This window comes from Equus przewalskii, chromosome 13 (genome assembly GCF_037783145.1).
Source record: "Equus przewalskii isolate Varuska chromosome 13, EquPr2, whole genome shotgun sequence".
NCBI lineage: Eukaryota > Metazoa > Chordata > Mammalia > Perissodactyla > Equidae > Equus > Equus przewalskii.
In genome coordinates, this window is record NC_091843.1 from 38,944,472 (window position 1) to 38,972,455 (window position 27,984).

At 46.9% G+C, this 27,984-nt stretch overlaps 1 protein-coding gene across 2 annotated transcripts in view; it reads left to right on the top strand.

Moving 5' to 3' along the window:
* TRPC7 (transient receptor potential cation channel subfamily C member 7) overlaps window positions 1-27,984 on the top strand; it is a 132,270-nt gene that overhangs the window by 99,890 nt on the left and 4,396 nt on the right. For both annotated transcript variants that reach the window (XM_008525412.2, XM_070570943.1), the window contains 4 exons: window positions 1,225-1,489; window positions 16,037-16,232; window positions 21,256-21,477; window positions 22,143-22,223. In XM_008525412.2, the coding sequence (XP_008523634.2) occupies window positions 1,225-1,489; window positions 16,037-16,232; window positions 21,256-21,477; window positions 22,143-22,223 (764 nt within the window). The remainder of the gene's footprint in view (window positions 1-1,224; window positions 1,490-16,036; window positions 16,233-21,255; window positions 21,478-22,142; window positions 22,224-27,984) is intronic.

Genomic DNA, 27,984 nt, shown 5'->3' on the forward strand with positions numbered 1-27,984 from the left:
TCATGATACAGGTCTGTCTGGAGCATTGCAGGATATTAACATCCCGGTAATACTCCTACCCTGTCATTGTGACAACTGCAGACACCCACACACACTTCCTCAGGAGGAAGGTGATACCCTGGCTTGAGAATCATATATGTTCTGCCACATAGTAGGCAGCTTAGTAAGAGATGCTGCTCCTTGTACCGTTAGAACTGCAATAGGAACACCTTACAGATTTGCTGTGCTGTAGGCATAACCCCAAGACAGCTCAGACCTCACCAGTGACCACAAGCAAAATCTCTCCAACCCAGGACAGGTCCCAGGACTCTTGCCACCTGGAACAAGGCTGTCATAGCAAACCTGAATGACTGGTCGCCACTTTGGGGTCCTTAGTTCAACCGGGGAGCAACTCTCCCAGAAACACACTGCCTGAGGAACAAAACCCAAGAGCATTTTCTCAGGCAAGAGCCTTCAGATTCCTGAACCTCATGTGAACTCATTTGTTCTGATTTGTGGCGAGTTTAAACTTGTGGTTAGGATTTCATTTGATCATTTAACAAGCATTTATCAGCACCTGCTGTGTATCTGCCAGACCCCATTCTAAGCACATTACACGTATGCTTTCATGTCCTCCTCACTACAGCTCTGTGAGGTTGATGATATTATCCCCAATCTACAGATGGGGAAAATGAGGCTCAAAAAAGTTAATTGGCTTGCTCAGCATCACACAGCCAGTGAGTAGAAAGGCCATTTTCAACTTCAATTCTGTCTAACTCCAAGTCCATGCTCCTCCCCACTACCTCCTCATGGTGCTTCCCTGCAAATGGGACACCCCCTGCTTGTGGAGCTCAAACACTGGCAAGGAGGACAGACTAGCAAGCAGCATGGTAAGTTCCATGACTAAGGGGTTCAGAGGATACTGTGGGAGCAGAGAGGGGAGTGGGAAACCTGTCCCAGCCCATGGGCGTCATAGAAGGCTTCCTGAAAGAGATGACAGCTGTGCAGTGTCTTAAAGGATGATTGGGAATGAAGCAGACCTTGAAGTGAGGGAAGGGTACTTCCAGGCAGATGGGCCAGCACGTTCCAAGAGGGTGGGTGGCACCTTCAGGTATTGGGATTAATTAAAAGACAAGGGCAGGAATAGCAAGTGATGAGGTTAGAGACCTCTAAAGATGCCTAACTGGTTTCTCTTCCAGAGCAGATCCCGTCCCCCAGTGAGTAACCCAGACTGTTTTCTTTTAGCCAGGGACAAGTGGTGGCCTTCAGATCCTCAGATCATATCAGAAGGGCTGTATGCGATAGCTGTCGTGCTGAGCTTCTCTCGCATCGCGTACATCCTGCCAGCCAACGAGAGCTTTGGGCCCCTGCAGATCTCCCTGGGGAGAACCGTGAAAGATATTTTCAAGTTCATGGTCATTTTCATCATGGTATTTGTGGCCTTCATGATTGGAATGTTCAATCTGTACTCCTACTACCGAGGTGCAAAGTACAACCCAGCATTTACAACGTGAGTATCCCAGCACTCTCCCCTGAGGGGCTCTGTGGGTTTCCCGGGGACCCTTGGGAGTCTCTTGCAGATGGCTCCTTGAAGAGACACAGTGGTCCTTGGTATTTCTAAAGGTTAAAGGCAACTTTATTCAAGGGTGGCTTAGAGGTCAGTTCAGGAGTTGGAAGAACAGAAGAGCTGGATTAAATCCTCACTTTGCCACTTATATGCTGTGTGGCCATGGGCATGTTCCTTAACTTCTCTGAGACTGTTTCCCCATCTTTAAAATGAAGATAATAACAGTACCTGCTTCATAGGGATAGTATGAGGATTCAGTGAGATAATACAGCTGCCACACAGTAAACTCTCAATAAATGGAAGGAATTATTATTTTTGCTATTGTTACTGTCTTAGCCTGTGTTATCTAGAAAACAGAACCCTGGGCAAATCTTGCATGCCAGCATTTTATTGGAGCAAGGGAATTGCAATCCAAATGAAATAGTACTGAAGGAGAAAGGAAAGTGAAGCATGGGAAGAGGGAAAGCACATTCAGGTTGCTGACCTGGCCACCATCCCCTAGAATATACACTTGGTCATGACAGACTTCTCTGAGAAGATTATATAGAAACACCATACCTCAGAATGAGAAATAGAGAACTTATCAGCCTGATCCTTTCATCTGTTGCCTTTCGTTAGTCAAATTCACTCCACAAGACATTAACTCGCCTGTACATCCAGGGCAGCTCCTGGGGAAGCCGTATCCACACAGCGTGAGTGGTAGGTGTGCGAGTAGGTACAGGCCAGCAGCTCTCCGTGCCTGGCTGGGCAAGCCAGCATCTGTGCATGGGCACCGAGCAAGTCCTGCAGCATCGTGTGCCTCAGCAGCAGCAGAGAGGGTCCAGGCAAGGGAGACAAGAGGCGTGTGCATGAGCGTGAGGCACTGTCAGCCGGACTGACATTGGGACCCAGAATAGCTGCTGCAGCCAGAGCAAGACAATGCCATGGCCTCCCCTGTGGAGGTAGTGTTGGTGCTCACTGAGCCTGTGTCCACCACCCAGAGCTCCACCTCTCTGTGGGGGCCTGCCAGACAGTCTCTTGGAGGGCCGTCAGTAGCACTGAGCAGTGGTCATGTGGAAGAGTCAGGCACACCTGGGTTTGCATCCTGGCACAGGCATTTACTGGCTGATGACTTTATGCCAAGTCACTTGATTTATCTGAGCCTCTGTGTCCTTGCCTGTAAAATGGAAATGACTTCCCACCTTGTTCCTAAGTATCATCATGAATAAATGAGGTTGTTATGTAAGGTGCCCGAAGCATAGACGTCTTTCCAGTCTAGGTCCTTCCCCAGGCCCACCCTGTCCCGGAACTTCCTGCCTTCGCCAAGCTCCTGCTCAGAACCTTGAGGAAAGGACAGGCAGATCTCCAGCCACAAGTATAGCAGCTGGGATCAGCTGGGCTGAGCACCCTGAGTGGCCTGGAGATTATTTTCCAGCCAGTTAAAAGGACTCAGCCTCAACTACACAGGTTCCCTGAGCGATTCCCTGGGCGATTACAGCAGGGCCTCACTTCACCCTTCTTCTGGAGGAATCACCAGGTCAAGCGCAGCAGTGAATCAGTCAGAATGCTTTATATCACTCCAGTATGCAGTGATTAACTGTTGAAGGAAGGAAATAAGCTTGAATGCCCCAAGAGCGAATTTGCTCCTGATCTGCTGGAGGCAAAGCCAAACGTATCTGCTTGGTGCAGGCTGCATTGTTATTGAACAACAGTCAAGATGTCAGTCAATAAACAGAGGCTCTCACCCTCTGTAGCCAGGCCCCGACATCCCTCCTGTGTTTCCAGTCTAGCACAATGCCTTGTACACAGTATCCTCACTAAATGCTTCATAAATAAGAATGAAGGAATGGACAGGAGAAACAGCCAGATTCAAGGCAGGAGGGTAAGCAATAGACTGGGAATCTGACCATATGAACTTCTGTCTCATTTCAACGCCCTTGGTGTCCTGGGCAATGCCCCTTCCTTCCCCTTACAGGGAACCTGTACAACGGCCCACACTTCCTCAGAAGGTCAGTGCCATGACACATGGGAAAATGAGAAAGGCCGTGACTTAAGAGCAGGGCTGGCCTGGCCACAATTCTCAGCTGGATGCAGCACAGCCAATCTATAGAGGGAGTCTTTACTATCAGGAAAAGTCATGGGAAATGGTGAAAGCAGGAGAAAGGGGCAAAGCAATTGGCTTGTCCCGTGTCCCAGGAACTGGATGGAGCCTCTCTAGACATGAGGGACTCAACCAAAGAGGACCTCAGGCCCTCTTGGATGGGGAAGGGAAGAAAAGGTCCAGCGGCAGCAAGCACAGTGAAGAAACGACAGGACATTATCACCTCGGCGGCTCCTAAAATGGGCTGTGCAGCTGTGAATAGGATTTGATTGAACAGGAAAACAGTCGATAGAGCAGCGAAGTGGATAGGAAAGAATGGATTCCTGTAAATGTCATGCCTTACCCTTTGACTGCTCTCTGGAGCATGTCACCAAGAGATCTTCTTTGATAAGCAAAAAGCCGTGTTAGGATAAATGAGACTCGTGGTTTAGGAGACTCAGAGCTATTCTGAGCGCCAGCTCCACTGCTAATAAAGCTAAATGACCACTCTCAGGTGGACATCTGCTCTGAGCAGCTCATGCTCAGGCTGCTCTGCCCAGCTGGGGATCCTCCCTTTGGTCCACCCACAGGGGGCCTTCTCTCTGTGGAATTTTGAGCTTCTAGGGTAAGATGGGTCCTCTCATCTGTTTCTGTGGAGTTGGAAGATTCAATCCTACAGAAGGGAATTTGGGCCAGAGCACACCGCAGGTACCCTCCCCCTCGTTCACCCCTCAACCCCATCCCTGCCATGTTCAAGTCAGCTCGGGTCCCTAAAGTCTACTCAGGAGTCCACTTTGAAAGTCAGCTGTTAGGACCCAACAGAGAGCTTCTCATAAGAGCCCTGTTCACCCTAGGGGTACAGTCCCAGGCCAGCTCACAAAAGCCTGTCCCACCTGAATCCCACCAAGTTATAGTTGTGTCCCAAATGGGAGGAGTAGAGATATCTTGGGACAAAACAAAAGGTTTCTCTACCAACCAGAGACCCTCAACCCTCAGCCAAGCCCTGCACTATCCTCCAGTGTGTTCCAGTTCCAGATTCACGTACCTCCCTCCCCACCCCCAAATTCCTGTTCCCTCCATCCAGCAGACCTCAGTGAGGGGGTTAGACGAAAATAGATAGAATTAATTCTGCCTGTGGTCTGAATAAACACATAGTATGAACAGTCTTAATTGAGATCAGTGGATCTCTGGTGGGGTTGAGAACCCCACCTGAAGCATCTGGGAGATGGTAAAACTTGGGACTACCAGGCCTCACCCCTTAGAAAGGCTAATTAAAGTGGCTCCAAGTAGGGCCTAGAAATCTGCATTAACAAGCAGATGGGGCAGTAGGGATTCTGATACAGGTAGTCTTAGGACCACACGGTGAGAAATGCTGCTCTTGTCCAACCTCAGCATTACTCAGATGGGGAGATGGAACCCACACTCAGCTGTGTGCATTTCAAGAAAGAAGGACTTGTTAACCCAAGTGAGTATGTTATTGGTAGAATTTTAGGTCATGTGCAGGAGGGGTGTTTTTTAATAAGCACAAGCAAGAAGAGGTCCCCAGATCCACCAGGGAGCGAGCTCTGGAGTCAGATCCTATAAGCAGTTCCCAACTTTTCAGCCTCCTTCTCCTTCAGAACCAACGGTTTTCTCAGAGGTCTGGGTTATTTTTCACAGCCGCCTCTGTGTCAGGGGCTGGCCTGAGGGAGGCGCAGGGAGGTGTGTGCATGGGTCGTTGGCTGGTGAGCCCGGCTGTCTGGGCATGACAGATAGTTCACCTGCTGGCAGCCCATTATCTCCCAGCCACTTCTATTAGAAATGGCAGATGACCAGAGGGGAGGAAGAGAAAGGTGTTCCGACAAGTTTTATGCTCTCAGAGTACAAAATCAAAGTTTCCCAAGACGGGCGTGAGCAAGTGGAGAGAAAATCGCCTGAGACTGCTCTTCCTTTAAGACAGGCTTTCAGAAAAGTTCTCAATTCCGACTAGAAATTCCATTAGGAATTTTGTTCTTTGGGGAACATAGCTGATTTTATCATGGAAGTCAGTAGACAAATAGGATTTGCTTTTTAGAGGTTTGTTTTGTAGCCAACTTTGCTGAAATGCACATATTCCATAAAGCAAAGACTTTCTGCTTAGAGATTGTACGGAAACCCTGGGGTCCCAGCACTCTGGTTACAGTGTTAGAAAAAGACAGACAAAGAGTCCGTGGCTCACTGATGAAACACAGCCGGGTGAGAATGCACAGAAAGAGTGGCTTTCCCTATACTCTGATTGGTGACCAGGCTGGTACAGGTTCACAGAGAAGAAAGGGATGGTCTGGGGACAATGTGGTAACCCAGAGCAGGGAAGTGAGGGGCTCTCTAACATGACCCGTGATGGGCTCCTGGTCTCCCCTTTGGGTGAACTTGGCCTCCCCCACATAGCTCTGTTTGGAGATTAAATGTGGGCCCTCACCCTCTAAAGATGACCCCAGACAATCTTTTCTACAGGCTGTTGTGGAATCAGCTTCATAGCACAGCTAGGTTGAGCCTTTTCTAATCAAAAATAGTACCTCTCCTAAGGTTATTCTGTCTCCCCAGGAATCATTTTAATGGGAGGCGCTTCAGCAGTGCTAGGCAAAATTAGAAGCTTCTGTTTTTCCAAGACAGTTATGGGAAATTTTCACACTCTATGGACAGAGATTCTTATGCCCACCGGGGGCAGGACACGCTGATTCAGCTCCACCCAGCTCGACGGGGCCACAGAAAAGCCAGCTCCTCCATCCAGTGAACCTGGGGGCACTGGGGCTGAGGGAAAGGGTCCCTGAGACTCTACCCACACATACCTCCCCCCCCCTCCACCGCAGGATTGCTGCACCTCCCTGTTGTGGAACTCCTGATGAACTCACAATCTGCTCCCTCATTGAATCCACACAACAATGGAGTGACACAGATACTACCACCAGGAAACTGAGGCTCAGAGAGATACTGGACTTGCCCAAGATCACACAGGCAAAAAGAGAATTTGAACCCAGATCTCTAGGATTCCAAGCCCATCCTTCGCCTTTTGACCTGAAATGCCCAGAGTGGGACCCCCACTCCTGCACCAGGGCCTATGCTCTGAGGGGGAGGGGGAGCATCTGTGCAAGTTGGGTCACATTCCCGTGGCTCCAAACTCTGAAGAACAGCTTACTAAATTCAGATTTTGATTATCTTTGAAAACCTTGTGATTCTACACATCTCAGCTCTAAATAAGCAGCCTGTGATTGTCCCCTCAGTATAGCCAATTTCTATTCCAAAGCATGCTCATTCATGTGACAAACATTATGGAGCAGCCACTCCATGCCAAGTTCTGTGTTAGGCCCTGGAGTCATAGAGATTACTAAGACAATCCTCCCATCCCTGAGGAACTCATAAAAAAGGAGCAGATTCAGAAAAAAATAAAAGCATCAGCTGTTAGACCTTGTGATCATCATCACAGGGTGCTTGGGCAGCACAGGGAGGAGGAAACACTGAACTCTGCCTGGCAGGATCAGGGAAGGCTTCATGGAGGAGGTGACCCTACACAGAGGGTCTTGGAGGATGACTAGAAGGGCATTCCAACCCGTGCAAAGGAACGGGGCATTTTTTTTTAAATGAAGGAGAAAGCAGCTGCCTTACTGCCCAGATACTGATTTATTCAGATTGTTTCAATGCCTCATGATACATAAAACCACGAATAATTTTCTCAACAACAACGACAACAAAGCCACTTCCGGTGGCAGGGTCTGAGGAAGGGGCGGCAAGTGCTATGCCGGGCAGTGAAAGTGGCAAGAAGGAGCCCCTGAAGCAGCCCAAGGAAGAAGCCAACCAGATGGCTGAGAGAAGGCATTCAAGCAGAAAGAAAAAGAAGAAATTCGAGGAGCTGAAAGTGAAGGCCGTGGGGAAGGGCCCCATGTGACAGGTGGAAAACTGAGAAATCTGCCAAAAAGTAAGCTGCTCCTTGTGCCTGAGGCAATGGCGATCCTTAATTCCCTTCCTATTTAAACATCTGGATTCCCTGCCATAACATCTGTTTCCACCTATAGCTAAAATGAAGTGTTGTCTTGGAACCTGTTGTACATTTAAGAATAAGCTTTTGTTAAAAAAAAAAAAAGTAGGCAAGAGTTTGGGGAAATGGCAGATGACTAAATCAGACAATCCAGCAGGAGCCAGACAGTGAAGGATTTTACGAGTCCTGATAGGGTGTTAGAGTCCCCGCTAAGGACTTTTTGAGAGGAGGAAGGTGATCAGATTGGCCTCCAGAAAGAGTGCTGGGGCAGCTGTGTGAAGGCTGGGCTGAAAGCAGGGAGAGGGGAGGCCGGAGCTTGGCCTGAGCTTGGTGCTGAGGATTTTACGATGAGCAAATGCAGCCGTGGTTCCTCCCCTCATGGAACATGCAGACTGGTTGGGAAAACAGATGTTAATCAAGTAGTCACAGGAATGAGGGCATGTTTACAAATTGAGAAAATGTTCTGAAAGAAAGGAACTTGAAAAAAAGGCAGCTCTAAAGGGAGCTGAGCTAGATCCATTATGATAAAGGCGATGGCAGGAAGCCAGCGGAGAGACGATGCAAGCCTGAACAAAGGGAGTGGCGGTGGGGATGGAGAACGGGAGATGCAGAAGGGTGCTGAGGAGGTTAGAATGGATGAGATGTGGTGACCGACTGAATGTGGTGGGAGGTGTTCTTGAGTTTTGACACTGGGAATGCCCTACAAACATTTGGGGGAGAGAGCCAAAGAGAGTACGATTGGGAGGAAGGCAAGTTCCCTGGTGATTCAGGAAAGGGATAGGGGCTTTGACCTTCCCCAGGACCCATACCCAGCAGAGCTGAAGGCAGGCACTCAGATCTGGTGAACACTCAGTAACTTGGCAGAAGTCCGTGCCCTAAGGGCCTGGAGGAGCAGTTGGGCCTTGAGAAGGAGGGCCCCACGCTCAGCACCAAGGGCCAAGCAGAGCTTTGCTGAAGGGGTAAAATGGGCTCTTTAGCTAAAAATGCTGTATTGCGCTTTGCAAACAGAAGATAAGAGCCTGAGACTTCCCTGGCCCAAGGAAGGGCAAAGAGGGAGACAGTCAGATGAGCCGTATAGGCCCTGAGACGTCCAGAAGGGAGCGATGAGCCAGAGGGGCCTCCTCACAGCAAAGGGCCATCCCTGCAAGAAGGATCAGGCTGCAGAGGAGGTCCTGCTCGGGTAGCTGAGATTACAGTGTCTGGATCACATTATCTGCCTTTGTGAGACTCACCATAACCAATGGCCAGCGAAGAGAAACTAGGGAAAGGTCATAACGTGGCATCACAGGACCGTGGCCTACCGCCACGTTCTTCGTGCACAGCACGGTGAATGTGTGTGCAGGTGGGAACATGGAATGGAATCGGCCTTCTGGGCCTTACAAAGGACAGATTCTCCCAGGATCCCGGGTCAGTGTTGAAAGATGGGCATCTCTGATACAGAAGTGTCATCATCACACTTTATTATATTTTTGAAGTTATAATCTTGCCTTTCATCTTATAAATTCAAATTAGGCATAAGGGTTTGGGAGAATGAGAGAGCTTATTAGGCCCATTTTCTTGTGGAGAAACTAGCACAGAGAGGTTCTGAGACTTGATGGAGAAGGGAGCAGTGGCCAATGGTGGGGCCCAGGTCAAGCTCAGAGAGGCTAGGCATCTGGAAATGACCTTACGTGTCAAAAAAATAGTTTGGGTGTAATTGAAGTTCTCATCTTTGCATAACTCTCGAATAAGTGATAAAAATATAGATCTTTTCCTGGGCTACTTTAGAAGAATGATTATGCCTGTTACAGCAGACGTTGTACTATCATATGATGTTTATTTATACCCTCTCCTCATGTTTATCCGTGACATGAAATTTTAAAAGCCTGATGCCTTTGAGCTTCGGGAACAGGCTGAGAGCCCACAAAGTTCTGAGGGAAAAGACTCGATGACACAGAAAATGTGCTCTTTTGGGTGGCGTCTTTTCAGGCATTCCCCTCAAGTCCTCCGTCTTGTTCTCAGACAGAGTATAGCCATCTTAAAGGGAAAAAATCCTGGCCTTTTTATTATAGAATAGAAATAACGTTTAAACTGTCATTCCTCAAAGTGACAGAGTGACAGGAAACTGGACTGTCAGGGGTTAGCTCTAGAGATATTATCAGAAGGGGCAGTTCTTAGGCAGGTCCAAAGCAAGCTGGCTAAGACCAAATCACCTCGTGCCTCAGTTTCCCAGCATTCAATCATTCATTGACAAAAATTGTTGACTGAGTTCCTACACTGAGCCGGGCATTGTCTGGGCACTGATGACAGAGCAGTGAGCCAGTCAGCAGGAACTGCCCTCGTGGAGGTCACATTCCTCCATGAATGGGAAAAGAGGGAAAAGAAATAAAAATAAATAAACAGGTAAGATCATTATAGATTAAGTGCTGATAACTAGGAAGGAAATAAAAATGCTGTTCAAAAGAGTAATTAGAGGAAGGACTCCTTCAGACAGGTGGTCACAGAAGGCCTACCAGAGCGTGTGACGGTGAAGCTGAAGCGTTCCAGGCAGAGGGAAGAGAGGATGAGAGGGGCCAGGGCACAGGGCCCTGAGCCAGGGTCAACCGGCGGGGCAGTGTGAGGTGCAGAGGTCATTGATTCAATCGTTAGCCTGTGGAAAGCCGCTAAAGGAGAGAGACAAGAGCTGATTTACAGTTTTAAAGAGTTATTCTGAGAATTGATTATGGGGTACACGAGACTTTAGGCCTGATGCTGGAGCCTATCGCAGTTAAGAAAGAAAAAAAAAAGCTAACACTAATAATGAAATTAGTAATGTTTATTGCATATTTGTTACGTGCCAGGCAGTATTTTATACACTTCACAAGCATTCTTAACTCATTTAATCCTCACCACAACCCTATGAAGTAGAGATTGTAGCTTTCCCATTTTATAGCTAGAAAAAAAAGAGGTACAGAGAGGCTGTTATTTGGCCAAAAGCTCACAATCAAATCCAGGTTTGCCTGCATTCTGACTGCTTCACCAGAGCCCTCCCTGGACACTGGGATCAGGGCCCAGGGGGTCAAAATGGGCATCAGGGATTCATTCAATGGACACTGAACTTACTGAGCGCTTTCAGTGTGCCAGATTCTGTACTAGGTTTGCAGTTTCAAGAGTGAAGAAAACACAGCTCTGCCCTCAAGTAGCAGCCAGGCTACCAGGAGTAGAGTTGGACCCTCCATAGGATAAATCTGGGATGCACAGGCTTTGTGCACCCCAGTTGCTTGGCATTGATTCTTGGGCCAGATTCCTCTACTCCTGGGTTGTCTAAATCAATCTCCTCATTTAGGATCCAAGATAAACCAAGAGGTGATTCAGAGGACGCAAGCTTGCAGGGCATGGCTGGGGCGAGGTTCAGACTTCCTCGGGCGTTTGATTCTCCCCTGACCTTCCTCAGGTCTGGTCCAGCTGCTCTCAGCCTCCAAGTCTGGGCATTACAGAAACGCAGCCCTCTCCCAGGGCCTTTCTATATTCCAAGCACCTTCTTGCATCATCCCAGCTCGGATGGCATGGGAGCACTCTTTCCACTTCAGCAGACGTCTAGCACAGCACCAGCTATTGTCTTCTGAATTTGAGAAACAGCCTTTCAGGAGCTCATCCTCCTGCTTAATTTTAGCCTGCTATGTGCAGATTTGGGTAGGTAACTGAAAACTGTTGAGAGGCGGGCAGAGTTCCATGACACTGGGGGGAGGGCGTCATGGCATTCTGAAGAAGCAGCAATTTTCATAACAATTGCCCCAAACCCGCCCCTTGTTGATCAGTTTGTTTTCTGAGACCCATACACAACTGCCTCTCAGGCAACCTATTATTACGGTCCCATTCCCCAGGCGAGACAGACCCGGTAGAGAACTGATTATCCCATCCCTGCCTTCTGTATGACAGATCAGCCCCAACCTTCCCCCCACACACTCCCGCCCAGTGAGAGGAGGTGAATCAAGGTCTATTCAGCATCAGTCAGGGGCATTTTCCTCTTTCACTTCATTAGGAGCACTTCTTATGCCGGGGGTGGCCTATTGACTAAACTTCTCAGGCCCTTCCACTGCAGGCCAAGAGTCAAATATTAAAAGATAGCATGAGCTGGGGAAATCAGAAAGTATTTGCTTGAAATCAAGGGTTTGTGATGATCTTGGCAGATAGGAGGGAAAATGAGGCTTGTTCAGAAAAGTCAATACGCATCTGAATTACTAACTCCATTCGGCCTTGTGTGGAAGCACCTGAGAAGCTGACGGGGTTGTGTGTGTTCCTGGGTAATGCAAGGCAAACAGAGCCACCTTGCCCACAGGCTTGCAGCATTCTCTCACACTGTTGGGTTTGCTTTAGACTGGGACCTCCACAAGGACAGAAACAAGCTCTGGGCACCAGCGTATCCTCGTCACCTGGTACAGTACCTGGCATATAATCAGAGTTCAGTGAATATTTGGCAAATAAATAAATAAAAATAACAGCCACCATTTATTGGGCTTTTACTATATACTTTATATGAGTTGCTGACTTAATCTTCACAGCAACTTAATAATAAGGTGCCTTTATCCCCACTGATAGATGAGTAAACGCAGGCTCAAATATGTTTTGTAACGTGCCCAAACTCACACAGCCAGTGCATGGTGGAGCTGGGATCTGAACCCAGGCGTGCATCTTTGCTCTTCTTACTCCTCCAACTATCTCTGTGAAGCTTCCTGTGATTGACACAGTTGCAGGAATCTGTGGCAAACTCTGCAGATAGCCAGAGTGGGTAGGAGGGGGATGTGGAGCCAGTGACCGCCATGTCTTTCAGTAGGGAACCTCAAATTCAGCCTTGAGACCAGCTAGTTGACTCTAGGGGCTTGTTATGGGACAAACAGCTTCATGGTGAATATCAACTAGGCCAATTCCAAGATAGTTTCTTCGTGAAAGACAGGCCCTGACCTCCACAGTGACTCCCCTTCTGCTCCATGCCCCGGGTCCCATGGCTCCTGAATGTTGTGGGTGATGATTAATACATGACTCAGAGAGCATCATAACCTCATGAGACATTGGGGCCAGCTCTGGTACTCAAGCTCTTGGGATTAGTAATGTACTATGGGCTCCTTTCCAAGGCTAGCCTTCTCTCTGAGAATATATTATTGTAAGTTTCCAAGGTCAAGGTAAGAACACAAGTCTTTTCTCACTCAGGGCAGTGAGGGCAAGTTTCATTTATTTCCTGCTACATGCTAAACAACAAGGCGCCACTAGCATGGCATATCATGATAATTATGGAGCTCTTGTTACCATAAAAATCATCAAGTTTTCATGGAAGCTATTTTTCCCCCTTTTTCTTTCTGCTAGAATATCTGTCATTTTCATGTTGATTTATAAGAGCTCTTTATGTAAGAAAGACATCATCCATTGTCTGTTGTATGTGTTGCAAATAGAAATTCTCTTCTCACTTAGTCTTTTGCCTTATATTTTAACTTATTATCTTTTGGATGTATACAAGTAAAGTTTTATGTGGTTAGATCTCTCCGTCTTTCCCTTTCTAGTTTCTGAAATCTCTCCCTGCCCAATTGTATATAAATACTAATATTTCATTCTAGTTTTTTGATCATGTAATTTTTTAACATTGAACTCTTCAATTCCATTCAGAATTTATTTAGTAACACGATTTGAGCTATGGATGAAATATTGTATTGCTTACCATTTAGCCCAGCTAATCATGCATAACTCGGCCCATAAGGTCCCCTCTGAGAAACAACAACAACAACAACAAAATTAGTCTGTTCACTTAGTCTAGCTCATGTCAAGAGGGGTGGGAACAAATGAAAGACCCAAGCAATCCCAATGGTGAATCTAGCCATTTGGGATGATTCAAGCCAATAGACCTAGCTTTTCTTTAAAGAAGGTCTTTGCTACTGCAACCTATTTTGCCCCATAATAAGAGGAAGCAAGGGCTATAAACATTCCCTAAAGAACTAAGAAGAGATTGTTAAAAATGCATGCTTTGGCTAAGACCTCTTCCTGCCCAATCAGGGGCCATGGGCTATTGCTCTGGAAGGGGTCCCTTTCACTCTGCCAATCCCAATGAGTCTGGGCCTCTTGTAGTTAGATTCTCCTAGAGGTCATAGCCAAATTCAAGTCCAGAAGTTAATCCTTAAACTATAAAATAGAAATGAAATAGGTGTGAAGATTGTCTGTAACCCAGACACCAAATGAACAGATCAGCCTCCAAGCATGGAGGCCGTGGGCTGGTGAGGGGGAGGCTGGTAGGGGAGGGGCTAAGGCACAGGTTTAGGGATCTGTAAATACTCTCTAACTGGAACACGTACTGCTTAATGGACCAGCTCTGCCTCCTTCAGAGCATTGTCATAGAAAGCCTAAGTGTAGGCACCAAGGATAAATCAGAACTTAATGGCCGAATTCATAGCAAGACGCAAATGAGAAAAAAGTACATGCTGAATCTAGGCCATTTTTTCTAATCAAAATTCAGAAGGTTTTCCCTGAATGTGTTCTATAATTGCTTGCTTTGTTTGTGTCAGTCAAAGGTTTGTGGGGCTCTCCAAGATAAGAGAGGGAAGATGAATTTCTGTAGGACGTCTCTCAGCCACATGTATCATCCATTTCTTAGGTTGTTTGTGGTAAGAACACAAGCCTGGACCAGTACCCGTCTGCCCAGCCCCTCCCTCAGACAGGGTGTCCTCCAGTTTTCAGTGATTTCACTAGGAAGGGAACAACTGTCAGAGATTATGTCCTTCTGGCTCCTTCCAGTTTGGGGTTTGGGGCTCATCCAGTGGTTTTGGATTCTTTCTGCCACTATTCCCCTCCACTAGGGTGATAACCAAAGATTACTTCCTAGTGGAAGACAACACCTTCGGTTAATCATGCCCACACTTTGAGGGTACCTTTTTCACACAAAATGGATGCTGCATCTCGCATGAGGAACCTGTTTTCTCAGAATAGTGTCAGGAGCTGGAACTCTAAAATAACAGCTTGATACCCAGTCCTTACTTCCAAATCCCCAACTAAATTTTTTCTTACTAAAATGAAAATTATTTAAATATTCCAAACTCACAGTTTTAAAAGAAACCAAAAACAAGTAATGACAACAAAAACTCACTTCAATTTTTAGTTTCCAGCCTCTGGGATGCATAGGGAATGCGTCAAACAGCTGGCTAGACACACACGTCTACATCCACCCACACTCACAGCAGAGCTGAAAGTTCATGCAAGTCAGAGTTGAATTTTCAGCCAACGTGATGAGTACTAGTATTTTAGTACATCTTGTCAATTAAATATCAACCCTTAAAAAAATGCTTGGGGGTTTTTTGAGATCTAGCTAATCCTGGCCATTTGTGGGTAAGTGTCGGAAGTCTGAAAGGTTAAAGAAAAAAAAGAAAGTGCTTTCTCATAATCGTACCAAAAAATCTGGATGCAAGCTGAAAGAACTGTACTTAACCATTCGGATGTTATCAGATACACGTGCATATCCTAAACCATGCAGCCAAAATCCAGCTTTCTGATTGGATTCTATGTCATAAGCCTGATATAGGGTCATAGCCATGAAGTACAGACTGAAATGTGCTGGGATCTTATTCTTAAAGCCAGTGTATTTTGGTAACTTCATAGTCTCAAAAAGGTCAAAGGGCAGCGTCCTAAAATCCAGCTCTTCACTGAACTGCCCTCAAAGCACATGCAGTGTCTACCTTGAGTGAGCTGTAGGGTGAATTTGAACAATATGGACTCACAAACTCACCACTCTCATAATCTAGCTCCAGTTTAGAGGACTTGGTATAGGTGTCTGGCCTCACTACCCCTAGGCAGGGGGCAGTAAAGCACAGTGGTTAGAAGTACATGCTTTTGAAAACCTCAGACACGCCTGGACTTGCACCCGTTTCCAGTCGGGTGCCACTGGGAAAGGCATGGAAGGCTCTGAGTGTCAGTGCTTCCATCTGCAAAATGGTGGTAAGAAGCAAGCCCACCACAGAGGTGGGCATGAGGCTTAAGTGAGTTGCTCTGTGGCAAGTACCCAGCAAGGGCCAGGCACCAACGATGCCAGCTCCATCAGTCAACACCAGCTTCTTCCCCTTCACGTGGGGCTGAGTAGTCCGAGAAGAGACACTCAAGAGACTGCTGAAGGAAGCGTGTGCTTTCTGAGGCTAATAACATACAAGAACAAGCATTTGTCCTTGTGTTTAATTTTAAATGTTTAATTAATTACAAGATAAAAACGACAGCGCAGCCAGGACTCCCAATAAACGGCTTGAATGGAAAAGAAAGAGCCTGCCCTTTATCACATTCTTTCAAAGTCTTCTAAGAAATCTGAGCATCTCATTATTGCAGAATACAGGCACCAGCAGCCAGCCCCGGCCCCACTCCAGGGTAGCTGCTAATGTCTGCGTAAAGACAGCTGTTGCATGAAAAGCTCACGTTAGCTGATGCAAACTGCCTGAAGGGACTGTCTGCTTCTTTGCAGGGTTGAAGAAAGTTTTAAAACCTTATTTTGGTCCATCTTTGGCTTGTCTGAAGTGATCTCGGTGGTGCTGAAATATGACCACAAATTCATCGAGAACATCGGCTACGTTCTCTACGGCGTTTATAACGTCACCATGGTGGTCGTGCTGCTCAATATGCTAATAGCCATGATCAACAACTCCTATCAGGAAATCGAGGTAAGACCAGTTAATTGGAAATGTTCTCTCTCCCTTGGTTTAGGTTATATTGCTGTTTTCAGCAGTGAGGGTAAGGATGTTAGAAGCCATGTGTTATTAAATGTGAAGCCAGGATAGCAAACAACCAGCATTCTTCCTGGATTGCTCCAAGAAGACTTCCAGTCGACCTGCCTCATGGCATGGCAGGCACCACACAGAATGGCCCAAGAAGGGCAGAAAGAATAGGGGTCATGAATCTTTCTTGTTTTACGTGTCCCCTCATGCAGGTGAACCTCGGCAACTCAGAATGACTGTATCTTTTAACCCACATTCCCTTCTGCCTCTCATATGTTATTTATTAAGTACCTACTATATGCCACACTGGTGCTGGGAACAGGCGACACAGAGATTGACTAAGACACAATCTCTGCCCTTGAAGAACTCTATCCAGTGAGAAGAACAGACATGTAAATCAACAGATTGCAGTGCCCTGGGGAAGAGCACCCAGAGGAGTCCTACCAGGTGGAGGAGACCCAAAGCAGAGTCTGTGATCAACTGTGTAGGGAGGGAGCTTCCAGAGGTGCTGCTTGACGGCCATTCAAAGACTAACACAATTTTGCCGAACAGATAAGGGAGTCAAGGGAGTGTATCAGGAGGCAATTTATCAAAATCTAAAATGCACAATCCATAAGCTATTGACTGCAGCCTTGTTTGGAACAGCAAGAAATTTAAAACAAACTAAATGAGTATCAGTAGGAATCTAGTCAAATAGATTATGATACATCTGAACAGTGGGATACTGTGCAGCTTTTAAAAAGGATGAAGATGTTCTCTATACACTAATGTGGAAAGACCTCTAAGATACAGTAAGTGAAAAAAAAAATCAAGTTGCAGAATAATGTATATAGTGTGCTCTCTCTTGTGTAAGAGGGGAAGAGAAGGGAATACATATTCATTTTCCGCTGTATAAGTATTTGAAAAAGAAAAAGATCTCTGAAAGGATACACAAGAAATGCACAGCAGAGATAACTGCTGGGAGGTGGGGGTTGGGGAACATGGTGGTGGAATGCCTTTCTCTTTATACCTTTTTATGTTTTATAAATCTATTGTTTTACTTATTATAAAGTTAAAAAAATAAACTTAAACCAAAATAAAATGCACTAACCCTTTGACTCAACAATTCCAATTCTAGGAATGGATCTATGCAGAAATACGATTTTACGTAGATGTTCGTTAAAGGAAAAACTTGGAGGGGCTGGCCCAGTGGCATAGTGGTTAAGTTTGCACGCTCTGCCTTGGTGGCCCAGGGTTCTCAGGTTTGGATCCCAGGTGCAGACCAATACACAGCTTATTAAGCCATGCTGTGGTGGCATCCCACATACAAAATAGAGGAAGATTGGCAGAGATGTTAGCCTCACCAAAAAAAAAAAAAGGAAAACTTAAAACTAGCTCATCAATATCAGAACATATAGCATAGACCTTAGAATACTGTATGTAGGAGAAAAAATTTTTGTGCTGATATGGCAAAATCCCTATGATATTGTTAAGTGAGAAAATGCAAGGTGTGGCTTAAACAACAGAAAGTTATTTCCTTGCAGTTCAGGAGGTAAAGTCCAAGAGGAAGGTGTTGGCAGAGTTGGTTTGTGGTGAGGCCTCTCTCCTGGGCCTGTACACAGCCACGTTCCTGCTGTGTCCTCACATCGCCTTTCCTCTGTGTGTGGTGCACCCCTGGAATCTCTGCCTCTCCTGATGACACCAGTCATATTGAATTAGGGCCCCACCCTTATGGCCTCATGTAACATGATTACATCTTTAGAAGCCCTATCTCCAAATACAGTCACATTCTAAGGTCCAGGGGTTAAGGCTTCAACATCCAACTTTTAGGAAGACACATTTGGTCCATAATACCCACCCCCCCAAAAAGGAGTATTCTAAACAGTAGGAGCAACGTGTGCCAAGGCAGGGAGGGGTGAAACAATGTGGTATATTCTGCCTTGTAAGAGCATAGATCGTGCAAGGAAGGAGGCGAGAGGTGAGAGGAAGAAGTGAGCTGGGCCATGAAGCCTTAGCGCCCCCTGCCGACCTCCCGGACAAGTGCAGCACTGAGTCTATGGACAAACATATTTTTTTAAAAGTGTTTTACATATTTGGTCACCTATGTGGATGAGCTATTGCTCATAAGTCCTCCCTGCCCTTCTGGGCCTCAGTTTCCCCATGTGTAAGAGAAACCAGATGGTGCCTGAATGATCTGTGGTTCTCTGTACCACTCACCTGGGAAGGTCGGCCCCATCCTAGAAAGCAATTCATGTTTTGCTCCAAATGAATGTGGAATGTAAAGCCACGTGTTTGGCATGACATGCCCACTAGTTTGGGGCAAGAGTGGGCAAGCCCACAGCTATGATGTCAAGTTAGCCCACCACAGCGTGGTGCCATGAGATGGAGAGAGCACACTGCAGCCCACCCCCCCTCCACTGGGCTCTGGCCTTCTCCTTGACAGGTGAGAGCACATGTCCCCCACCTGTCTCACTGGTGAGGTCTGTGCAAGGACCAGAGAAGGGAAATGAGCCCCCCGGAAAGTGCCTGGTATTCACGGTCACATTCAACTCTGATGAAGTACATGTTTGTAAATCCTTCCATGAGAATGCTTGTTTATTCAGTCAGGAGATCTTGAGCACCCATTATCCCAATCCACAGACCCGCCCGCCTCTGCACCTGCCCTCCATCGAGAGCCCTGCCCATGTGCCCTGGCTCCCAGCCCTCCTGCCTCCTCAGGGGCCGCGCCTACACATTCTCCCTCTCCGCCAGCATCTTCACCTTCTCTCTCTCTGTCTAATCCTTCCTGTCAGCATTTAAATAAGTCTCTTGATCTTAAAAAGCAAAAAACAAAAAGTAACTACAAAAAACCCTCCCTCGCTCTCACTTTCCAGCTCTCAACCTCTTTCTCTCTTGTTCTTTACTGCCAGTTTTCTTGAAAGGGTTGTTTATGCTTCTCACTGCCTCTTCCACTAATTAACTCCTAACTCCACCCCACCCACACTTGACCTGGTTGAGAGCTAACTACTCGCCCCTTGGATCTCAGCTCAAACACCAGCCACCAGGGCAGCCTTCCCTGACCGCCGGGCCAGGTCAGGGGCCCCAGCACCCAGAGCCTCCCACAGCTCTTAGCACGAATGTAGGGAAGAGACTAGCTGATGAGCTCTTTAGCATACCCATGGCGCTGGCCAGCCTGTGTGTTCCATCGGGACATGGATTGTCTTCCCCAGTGCCTGCCTAGCACATGCCAGGTGCACAGTAGGTGCTCAATAAATGTTTTCTGAATGATTAAAGGTTGACCACTAGGCACTGTGTTAAGTTACAGAGATAAAAATATTTACTGAGGGGTTCCTAAGTGTCTGACACTGAGTGTTTTTCATGTGTTAACTCCTTTAATTCTCACAACAGCCTATGAGGTAGGTATTATTATCCTCATTTTACAGCTGAGGAAACTGAGGCCCAGAGCAGCCAAGCCACCTGCCATGGTCACGCAGCTAGCAAGGAAAAGAGGCAGGATGTGAACCCAGGCAGGCTTCAGAGCCGTGCTCTCACCACTGTACCACCCTTCCTCTCAGGTCGGATGTCCCGGGTACACCTCTCTGCAGTACAGCAGACACCAGGAGCCACCCCTGCCCTCACGAAGCTGCCAATCTAAAAGACCCACATAGGATGTCCCCATAGACCAGGCCAGGTGCTGATGGGGTCTCAGCAAAAGCAAATTAAATAGTGGGGCCTGCTGGTGATGACTTTCTATCTCATGGCACATCCCAGCAGCCTCACGTGGGCCCTTGCTGGGTTCATGGTCCCCTGAAGTGTAGCCATTGCCTGTGGGGAGAGGAACCCACGGCTCCTGGAGCACGTACTCAATGCCAGTCTCAGGGCTCTGTGAGGGACGCAGTGTTATCTCCATGGACAGATGAGCGCCCACGGCCCTTGCCTAAAGTCACACGGTTTGTAAGGGGCTGTGAGCCTGAGTCTGTCTGATTCCAAATCCCATGCCTCTTTCCTGGCCTCAAACCGCCCTCCTAGGACAGAGGCCTAAGGAGCCTGCTTACAGAGAAAACACACCTGCTGCCTCCCAGGGGGCCCCTCAGCATTCTGGCATTGACACCACATCAGAAGTGACAGACCTGGGGTTTAAACTTACCACCACCAGGGAAGAGAGCATGGCCAGACTCCCTCCTGCTAGCTACAGTCAGGTTTGCTCCCCGTGACTTCCATATGCAGAATCTCTAACATCCTCCTTGGCAGCACTCTGACCAACAGGAAACACACTGTGGTGTCCAATATAGTAGCCACCCTAACCCCATGTGCCTGTTGAGCCCTTGAAATGTGGCTCGTCCAAATTGAGATGTGCTATAGGTATAACAGACATGCCCATTTTGAAGACTCAGGGAGAAAAAAAAAAGGGAGCTATCTTATTAATAATTTTTTATAATGATTACACGCTGAAATGATAACATTTTGGATTATTGGATTAAATGAAATACAGCACTGAAATTAATTTCGCTTGTTCCTTTTTACTTTTTGTAATGTGGCTACTAGAAAATTTAAATTTACCTATGTGGCTCACCAAATATTTCTGTTAGGCAGCGATGCTCTAAAAGATTAATACCTTGACCTGGAGTGATTGGTGAATCAGTTAGGAGAGCTGTAAATGTTAACGGATCACAAGATTAAGTGACAGGGAGAAAAGTTCCTGGGTAAGTGGGAAGTGAAAAATGTTGGTGAAAATACCCAGTGGGGATAAGGGAGGAGGAACTGGCTGAGGTTTTCAGAGATGAATCCAGGGATTTAGGTGGAGATCTTTGCGGGTGACTAATTGCATAGGGTTTCAGCAAGAGCAAACTTCCCATCTGGTGTCTCTGTAGCAAAGGAGAACATCCACGAAAGCATCAGTCCTGTTTAGAGATCTCTCCGAATTTGCAGGCTGCGTCCCCACTCCTCAGACTGAGCTCAGTTGTTAAATCGTGGCCTTTGATGGTGTGTTGTTGTTCCCCTTGTTCCACAGGAGGATGCAGATGTGGAATGGAAATTCGCCCGAGCAAAGCTCTGGCTGTCTTATTTTGATGAAGGAAGAACTCTACCTGCTCCTTTTAATCTAGTGCCAAGCCCTAAATCATTTTATTATCTCATAATGAGAATCAAGATGTGCCTCATAAAACTCTGCAAATCTAAGGCCAAAAGCTGTGAAAATGACCTTGAAATGGGCATGCTGAATTCCAAATTCAGGGTAGGTAGCATGGGGTTTATGGGGCTAATAAGGCAGCCAGAGGGGAAGGAGGGGGTTGTGTGTGTTTCATTCAGATGGTGTCCCTGATAACAAGGGAAGTCAGGAGCCTGGAGGGGCTGATGCTTTTCAGAATCTGCTGAAGCGTCAGCAAAGCTGCAGCCCCAGCAGAGGCTGCCTGCAGAAGCTCCCTTTCCCCCTGCAGTTCCTCGGAGAGGAGGACGCCTGGGGGCTCAGCAAGCCGCCTGGCTGAGCCGTGACCTGACTCAGGGGACTCCTTAGTGGACCTGGAAGTAGAATAGCTCTTCCCAGAAAGGATCTGGAGAATGCGCTCTGGGAAGAAAGCTTCCCTGCCCATTGGTCCCCTTCCTGGAGATTCTCAGTGTTTATTAGCACATTAAAATCTTTGAGGAGTCCTGGCAGAAAGATACCCATAGAACTTTAATTCCATGCTTCCCAAATAAAGTTGACCAAACAATATTCTGTAACCTGTTGCCATCCTACAGAACTAAAGTCCCAAGGAACGGTGTTCTAGGAAGCCAAGCAGCGTGGGTATATTGGCCTCCTGAGGGTCCTCTTTTGAGAAGCTGCCCCATATGTGGGAGCGGTTCAAGTCCTACCATGTATGGATGTATGTATCTATTGTGTACTTTGTATTTTTTCCCCAGAAGACTCGTTACCAGGCTGGCATGAGGAATTCTGAAAACCTGACAGCAAATAACACATTCAGCAAGCCCACCAGATATCAGGTACCCACCCCTTTTCTAAGTGTGGGCGGAAGTGGACTCCATCAAGACACAATTTAGTCACATGGCTGTGTCATCCCTCCAGAACACAGCTTCATTCCTTCCTTACTTCAACAGATATTTATTGAGTGCTTACTACATGCCAGGCATCATGCTACTTCCTGGGGATACAGACATTGTTCTTGTCTTAGTGGTACTTCCTGTCCACTGAGAAAGAGAGACAATGAACAAGCAAACACGCAAATAAATATACAACCTGAAATCAATAAAAGTGCCAAGAAGAAAATAATGGGGTTCAAAAATGGAGAAAAATAGGGATCCCCTGTTTAGATATGGTTATCAGAGGAGGCATCTTCAAGGAGAGGACAGTTAGCTACGACCTCACAGAAGAGAAGGAAGCAGCCAGTGGAGGCTTCCAGGCAGGGGAAAAGCATCAGCAAAAGCCAGAGGGGAGAGGGGTGGACAATGAGGTCAGAGGAAAAGGCAGTGGACCAGGCCAAGGTCAGGATATGGATTTTACTCTATTCAATCTAGGAAGGTAGTGGGAGAAGTTTAACCTTGGGGAGGGAGAAGATGATAAAATTTTATTCATGCTTTAAGAAGATCACCTAACTCCTATAATGAGAGGAGACAGGTGGGGACAAGAGTGGAAGCAGGGAGACCAGTGAGGAGGATGTGACAGTCATCCAGGTGCAAAGGATGGTGGCTTGGATTGGGGTGTGAGTAGGGTGATGGAGAAAAGCAGACACATTCAATATATGTTCTGGACATACAGCCAACAGGACCTGACGTGTACCATTGGATGGGGGGAAGGAGAGGCAGGTCCCGGCATGATTCCCAGGTATCTGTCTTAAGCAAGCAGGTGGATGTTGGCGTCTTCAGTGAATACCTGACCTTAGGCTGCCAGCCTGCCAAAGTCTGTTGTTACAAAACTTAGAGGCCCTTTTATGCTTGCAATCCTCTCATTGCTTCTGGAAATTAATGCCGAATCTCTGAATCAGTGTGAATCAGCCTGAGCCCATGATAGATGGTAACTACAGGTTATTGATTATAAAAGTGCAGGCCATTCTTTTCCTGCCTTCCCCTTCTCAATGATCAGGAGTTTTATCCATGCTGATCATTTCTTATCAGATGTAAATCTGAAGCTGTCCTGAGTGTTCCTTTGGCCCAGGTGATGTGTCTCTGGTGCCACTGTCTCAGAGGGAGCAATTACAGACTTAGCGTCTTCCAGCCCAGGTCTCTAATTGAATCTCTGTCCATATTTCAGAAGCCAGCTGTGCAGTTAGGAGGATTTAAGTGGACGATTAAGAAATGGCTCATCCCTCAAAGTACTCACAGTTTTATCAGATGACACCAGCTCAAAATTGGCAATGGGCAAATCTTGTATTTAATTGTGCACAAAATTGGGCCTGACTAGTTTGATCTGCTTTGAGTTATTTTACAGGACAAATCCTTTAGTCAGTGGAAGGATTTTTATTTCTGAGCTTCTCAGAGAGAAGTATAGATTATCTGCATTACAGAAAAGATAGAAAACCCTAATGGGTTAGGGCCAAATCTCTCATGTGTTTTGAGCAGCATCAGCTGCTGAGATAAAGGAAGACTGATCGTGTGGCGACGGTCCTGTAACCAGAATGAATCCTTCATGAACGAGGCCATTTTCAAAAACAGTCTCAGAGCCATCCCATTTCTGTCTTCATCATCACTGGTTGAGTCCCTGCTGCCTTCAATCTCCCCGAGAGCTTCCTGCTGCGATTACAGAGACTGGCTGGTTTGCAGCTTCAGGCTACTGATGACTTTGGGAAGCTTGCTCATCCTGTATTTTGTGAATCCACCCAGAAAAGCCTGGGGCTACTTATTCAAATAGTTGTCACAGAAAAGAAGAAAGGAGAACTGGGCTAGTAGACCTCAGAGAGAGGAGGTAGAGAGGACAGCACAGAGGAGGAGAGAGCTCCTTGCATCTGCACGTTTGTACTTTGCTCAGCCCTGCTAGGAGAAGTCTCGGCATCTTCCTGAACCATCATCTGCTCAAATAAGAATAAACCATGAGATGGCACAAAAGGACAGCTGGGAGCAGGCTAGACCCTAACCCAGGTGTAATCTCACCATATTCCTGTGAGAGAGGCTGTGTCTTCAATCCGGTTTAACAGAGGAGAGAATTGAGGCTCAGTGGTGAAGGTCACACAGCTGGTTGAACTGAGATCTGTCTGACTCAAAGGGGTACCCTTCTTTTACGATATCATACTGCCAGGCACTGGGCATCCTCATAGTGTTGCATCTTATCCATCTTCATCGTGCTGCACCATCGCGCCTGTTTTTGACAGTCACTAAGAAGAGACCCATCTGAGCCTTTGGAGCCTGTGGGGAGGAGGCAAGGAGCAGGAGGAGCTACTTTTGCTATCACCGGGCAGCAACCAGCGGAGCAGAAGGAAGGATTTGGGCAAGGACCTGACAATGGCTCTTCTGTTTTCTTGGGCCCACTGGTGGCCTTCCAAGTTGCATTGCCTTCTTCCCAGAGCAACTTCCAAATGTGCCCAATTCACTCCCCCTTTCTTACTATCCAGGCCACACCTGGCACTGCCATCTCACTGAGTATGGATGCTGTCAGCCTCTCACACTGTCGTGGTTCTGAGGGGTTCTGTAGCCTTCCCAGTAAGGCAAAAGCCCCGTTGTTCATGTACATGTAGCTATTAAGCTTGTCTCCTTTGTGTCTCTTCAGTAGATCTTCTTGACTTTTCAAACTTAGTGCTTGAGCTGTTTGCTTTAAGCTTGTCAACGCTTCAGCTCTTTGGAGAGATTCTCCGTGTAAAGGAAGGCAGTGCCCTCAGAACAGAGGCTCTGCGTGCTTTGCTTTGCTTAGGCTTCCGGGGATCTGAATTGTTATTTTTCACTAAACTGGGTTCCTTTAGCAATGTTTTTTCTAGTCTGGGCTCTGTGGACATGAGACTAAACAATGGAACAAAACCATAATGCTGGTGAGGTGGCCAACATGTGCCTCCTCTCACAGCCACCGTTGCCTGTTCCAAGAGCCACTGTTCAATTCGCTGGGGTGTGTACAGACCCCACACCCTCACTCTGAGAGCTGCATTTCCTTCTGGGGCAAAGCAAACCACCTGCATTCCAAGTGAACCCGGAACCGAGGCACAGCCCGTCATTCAAATGAGCCCCAACCTTCATGATGCAATCCCTTCCCCACACTCAGCGGGGAGTCCCTTTTTCACCTTCTAGATGCCTCTTCTATAGAGGTCAAAGCAAATAGGATAGACAACTTGCCAATGCTGATTTCTTCTATCCTGGTGTGTGATAAATCCCAGTTTAACAAATGACTTGTCGTGGGATCCATTTTGCCCACTTTCTTCCAAATGCTCCTCAATTTCTGTTTTCCTAGGTGGCAACATTGCTTCCTTCTGGATTTACTTCATTTAGCATCTTCAACATCCTGTATGTGTTCTCTTGTTCGTTTTGGTCATAAGTTGCACAGAGAGAGTTGTCTCTTCCATAGAAAGACTTACCATTTTCCCCACAACCAGCAGCATCCCGAGGCCATCTGGTCCCTCGGAGTCTGGGCAGAGGGAACTGTGTGCCTTCTCCCCTGGATATAGGTCTCAGTGTCAAGGCCATTCTTACCCATGTGCATCTCACTCTCATCCTCAAGTGCTAGTTCTTTTGTCTGAGTAATATCGCTAAATATACTCATCTCCAGCACTTGCTAGATGCATGAAGGGAGGGTGGACAGAGTTGCCACCAACAGGGACAGGTTAACTAGGGGGAAGTTTATTATCTTCATGAAAGAAAGAACTCTATGGAAGACAGCAAGGAAATATCTCAAAATCATCACCAAGGAACAAGCTTTTCCCCTACATAGTGAAGGAGGGGAGACTTTTGATGTCCATTTATTCTAGAAACAGATATCCTCTATAGCCTCCACATTAAATAGAACTTTGGGCATTTTCTAACCATTTCAGACTTTCTGGGGCAAGACTGGCATCTTGCTCCTGCAGATCCCAGGTTGTCTACCGTGCACACACCAGAGGGGAAGCTAGGTCCCCATCAGGACACAAAGTCTCTAAGCAACTGACAGGAAGTCACACTGTTCTCCTTTAGTGTACCTATCGCTCCTGGGAGTGAAGTGGGGATGGGGAGGAAGGTTAAAGGCCCCTGCATGTCTGCAGTGCTCATGCGATTTGCTTCCATATTAAGCTTCTGTAATCCTAATGCATGGTGAAAGGCTTAAAAGCAAACCTTTGCACGACCTGCCCTACAGCGTAGCAGTTAAGTTCAGTATGCTCCACTTCAGCAGCCCAGGTTTGTGGGTTTGGATCCTGGACGTGGTCCTACACCACTCGTCAGCCATGCTGTGGTGGCATCCCACGTGCAAAGTAGAGGAAGACTGGCACAGAACTTAACTCAGGGAAAATCTTCCTCAGCAAAAAAAAAAAAGTAAACTTTTGCTTCTGTCCTTTAGAGCCACAGGTCTGCAGAAACCATAGCTCAGGTCAAGCATGCCATGTTCAAAAGTGGGCCATGAGCACTCGTGATGATGACATACCAGTGACCCTCTGCCCCAAGGGTAACAATTTTTTTAATTGGAATATCCCCAGGGTACTAATAAACAAAGCCATCCATCCTCTGAAATATAGCTGAGATTTCCTCCTGCATAAAAGACTGTGCTTTTTTAAAGGACAAATATGTACCCCAAAGTGGCCCAATCCCCCTTTGACAATGGGAGCCAGTTGCCTGCATCTCATCCCTAAAGCATCTTACACTTAACCCTTTTCTCAAGCTTGGACGAAGCCCCAGCTTTGGTTTCTATTTTGGTTAAATCCCAGATCTGCCACTTCCTTGGCTGTGTGACCTTAGAGAAGTCACCTTGCTCTCTGAGCCTTGGTGTCCTCATCTGTAAATGGAGATGACAACCCCCCTCTCACTGGGTTTCTGGGAGGATTCCATCAGGACACTTGGTCAAGGAGGCTAACACGACTCCTGTTGTGTACGGAGGACTCAATACATCTGTCTTTGCTTCTTTTCCACCCTTCCTCTCTTCCTCCCGGAAGGCTACTCTGCATTGAAAGGGGGCTTGTGAGCGGGGCCTCGCCTATTCTAAACAAACGGAGTTTGATGGGCACGTTTTGTATTGATAGTAAACACATACTACGGAATCTTTTTAAATAATCAGTTTATTCATGTTGCAGTAAAACACAGTGTGCACACTCAGCCAGGAGGACCACGATTGCTCTGTAGCATGAAAGGATGCCCCTCATCCCCATCACAGAAAAGACGACTCTTCACTTCCAAACTCTGGCTGATAATTTTACATCATCAACATACACACTCTTTAACTGATGGATCCAGAGACCAAAGAACACTTAATTCTTGAAATTTTCCTTAAAAAGTCAACAAACTTTAACTAGATCCCCTTGACTTGTGTCAGCCTGAAAGTTTACCATGGGAGAATACTTCTGAATTCCTTATTCAGTAAGAATGTTAGATATTTGGGTATCTGAGTTGTTTCTTTTTTCCCATGAGAACTGATTCAGGACAAAGATCTTTTTGTTTTGTTTTTCCCATTCAAAGTGAAAAGAGCATTATTGAGCCCCATGGAAAGGCATCTATTCTTAGAACGTAGGGAACCTGCCTTCTTGATGAGAAGACTGTGGTGAGAATTCTAGCACGCAGTTTAACCACTAACATGACAAGACCCAGGCCCCTCTGAGAAGGGGCAGCACGAAGGCAACTTACTACTTAACTGGTCAACCTGAAACAGGTC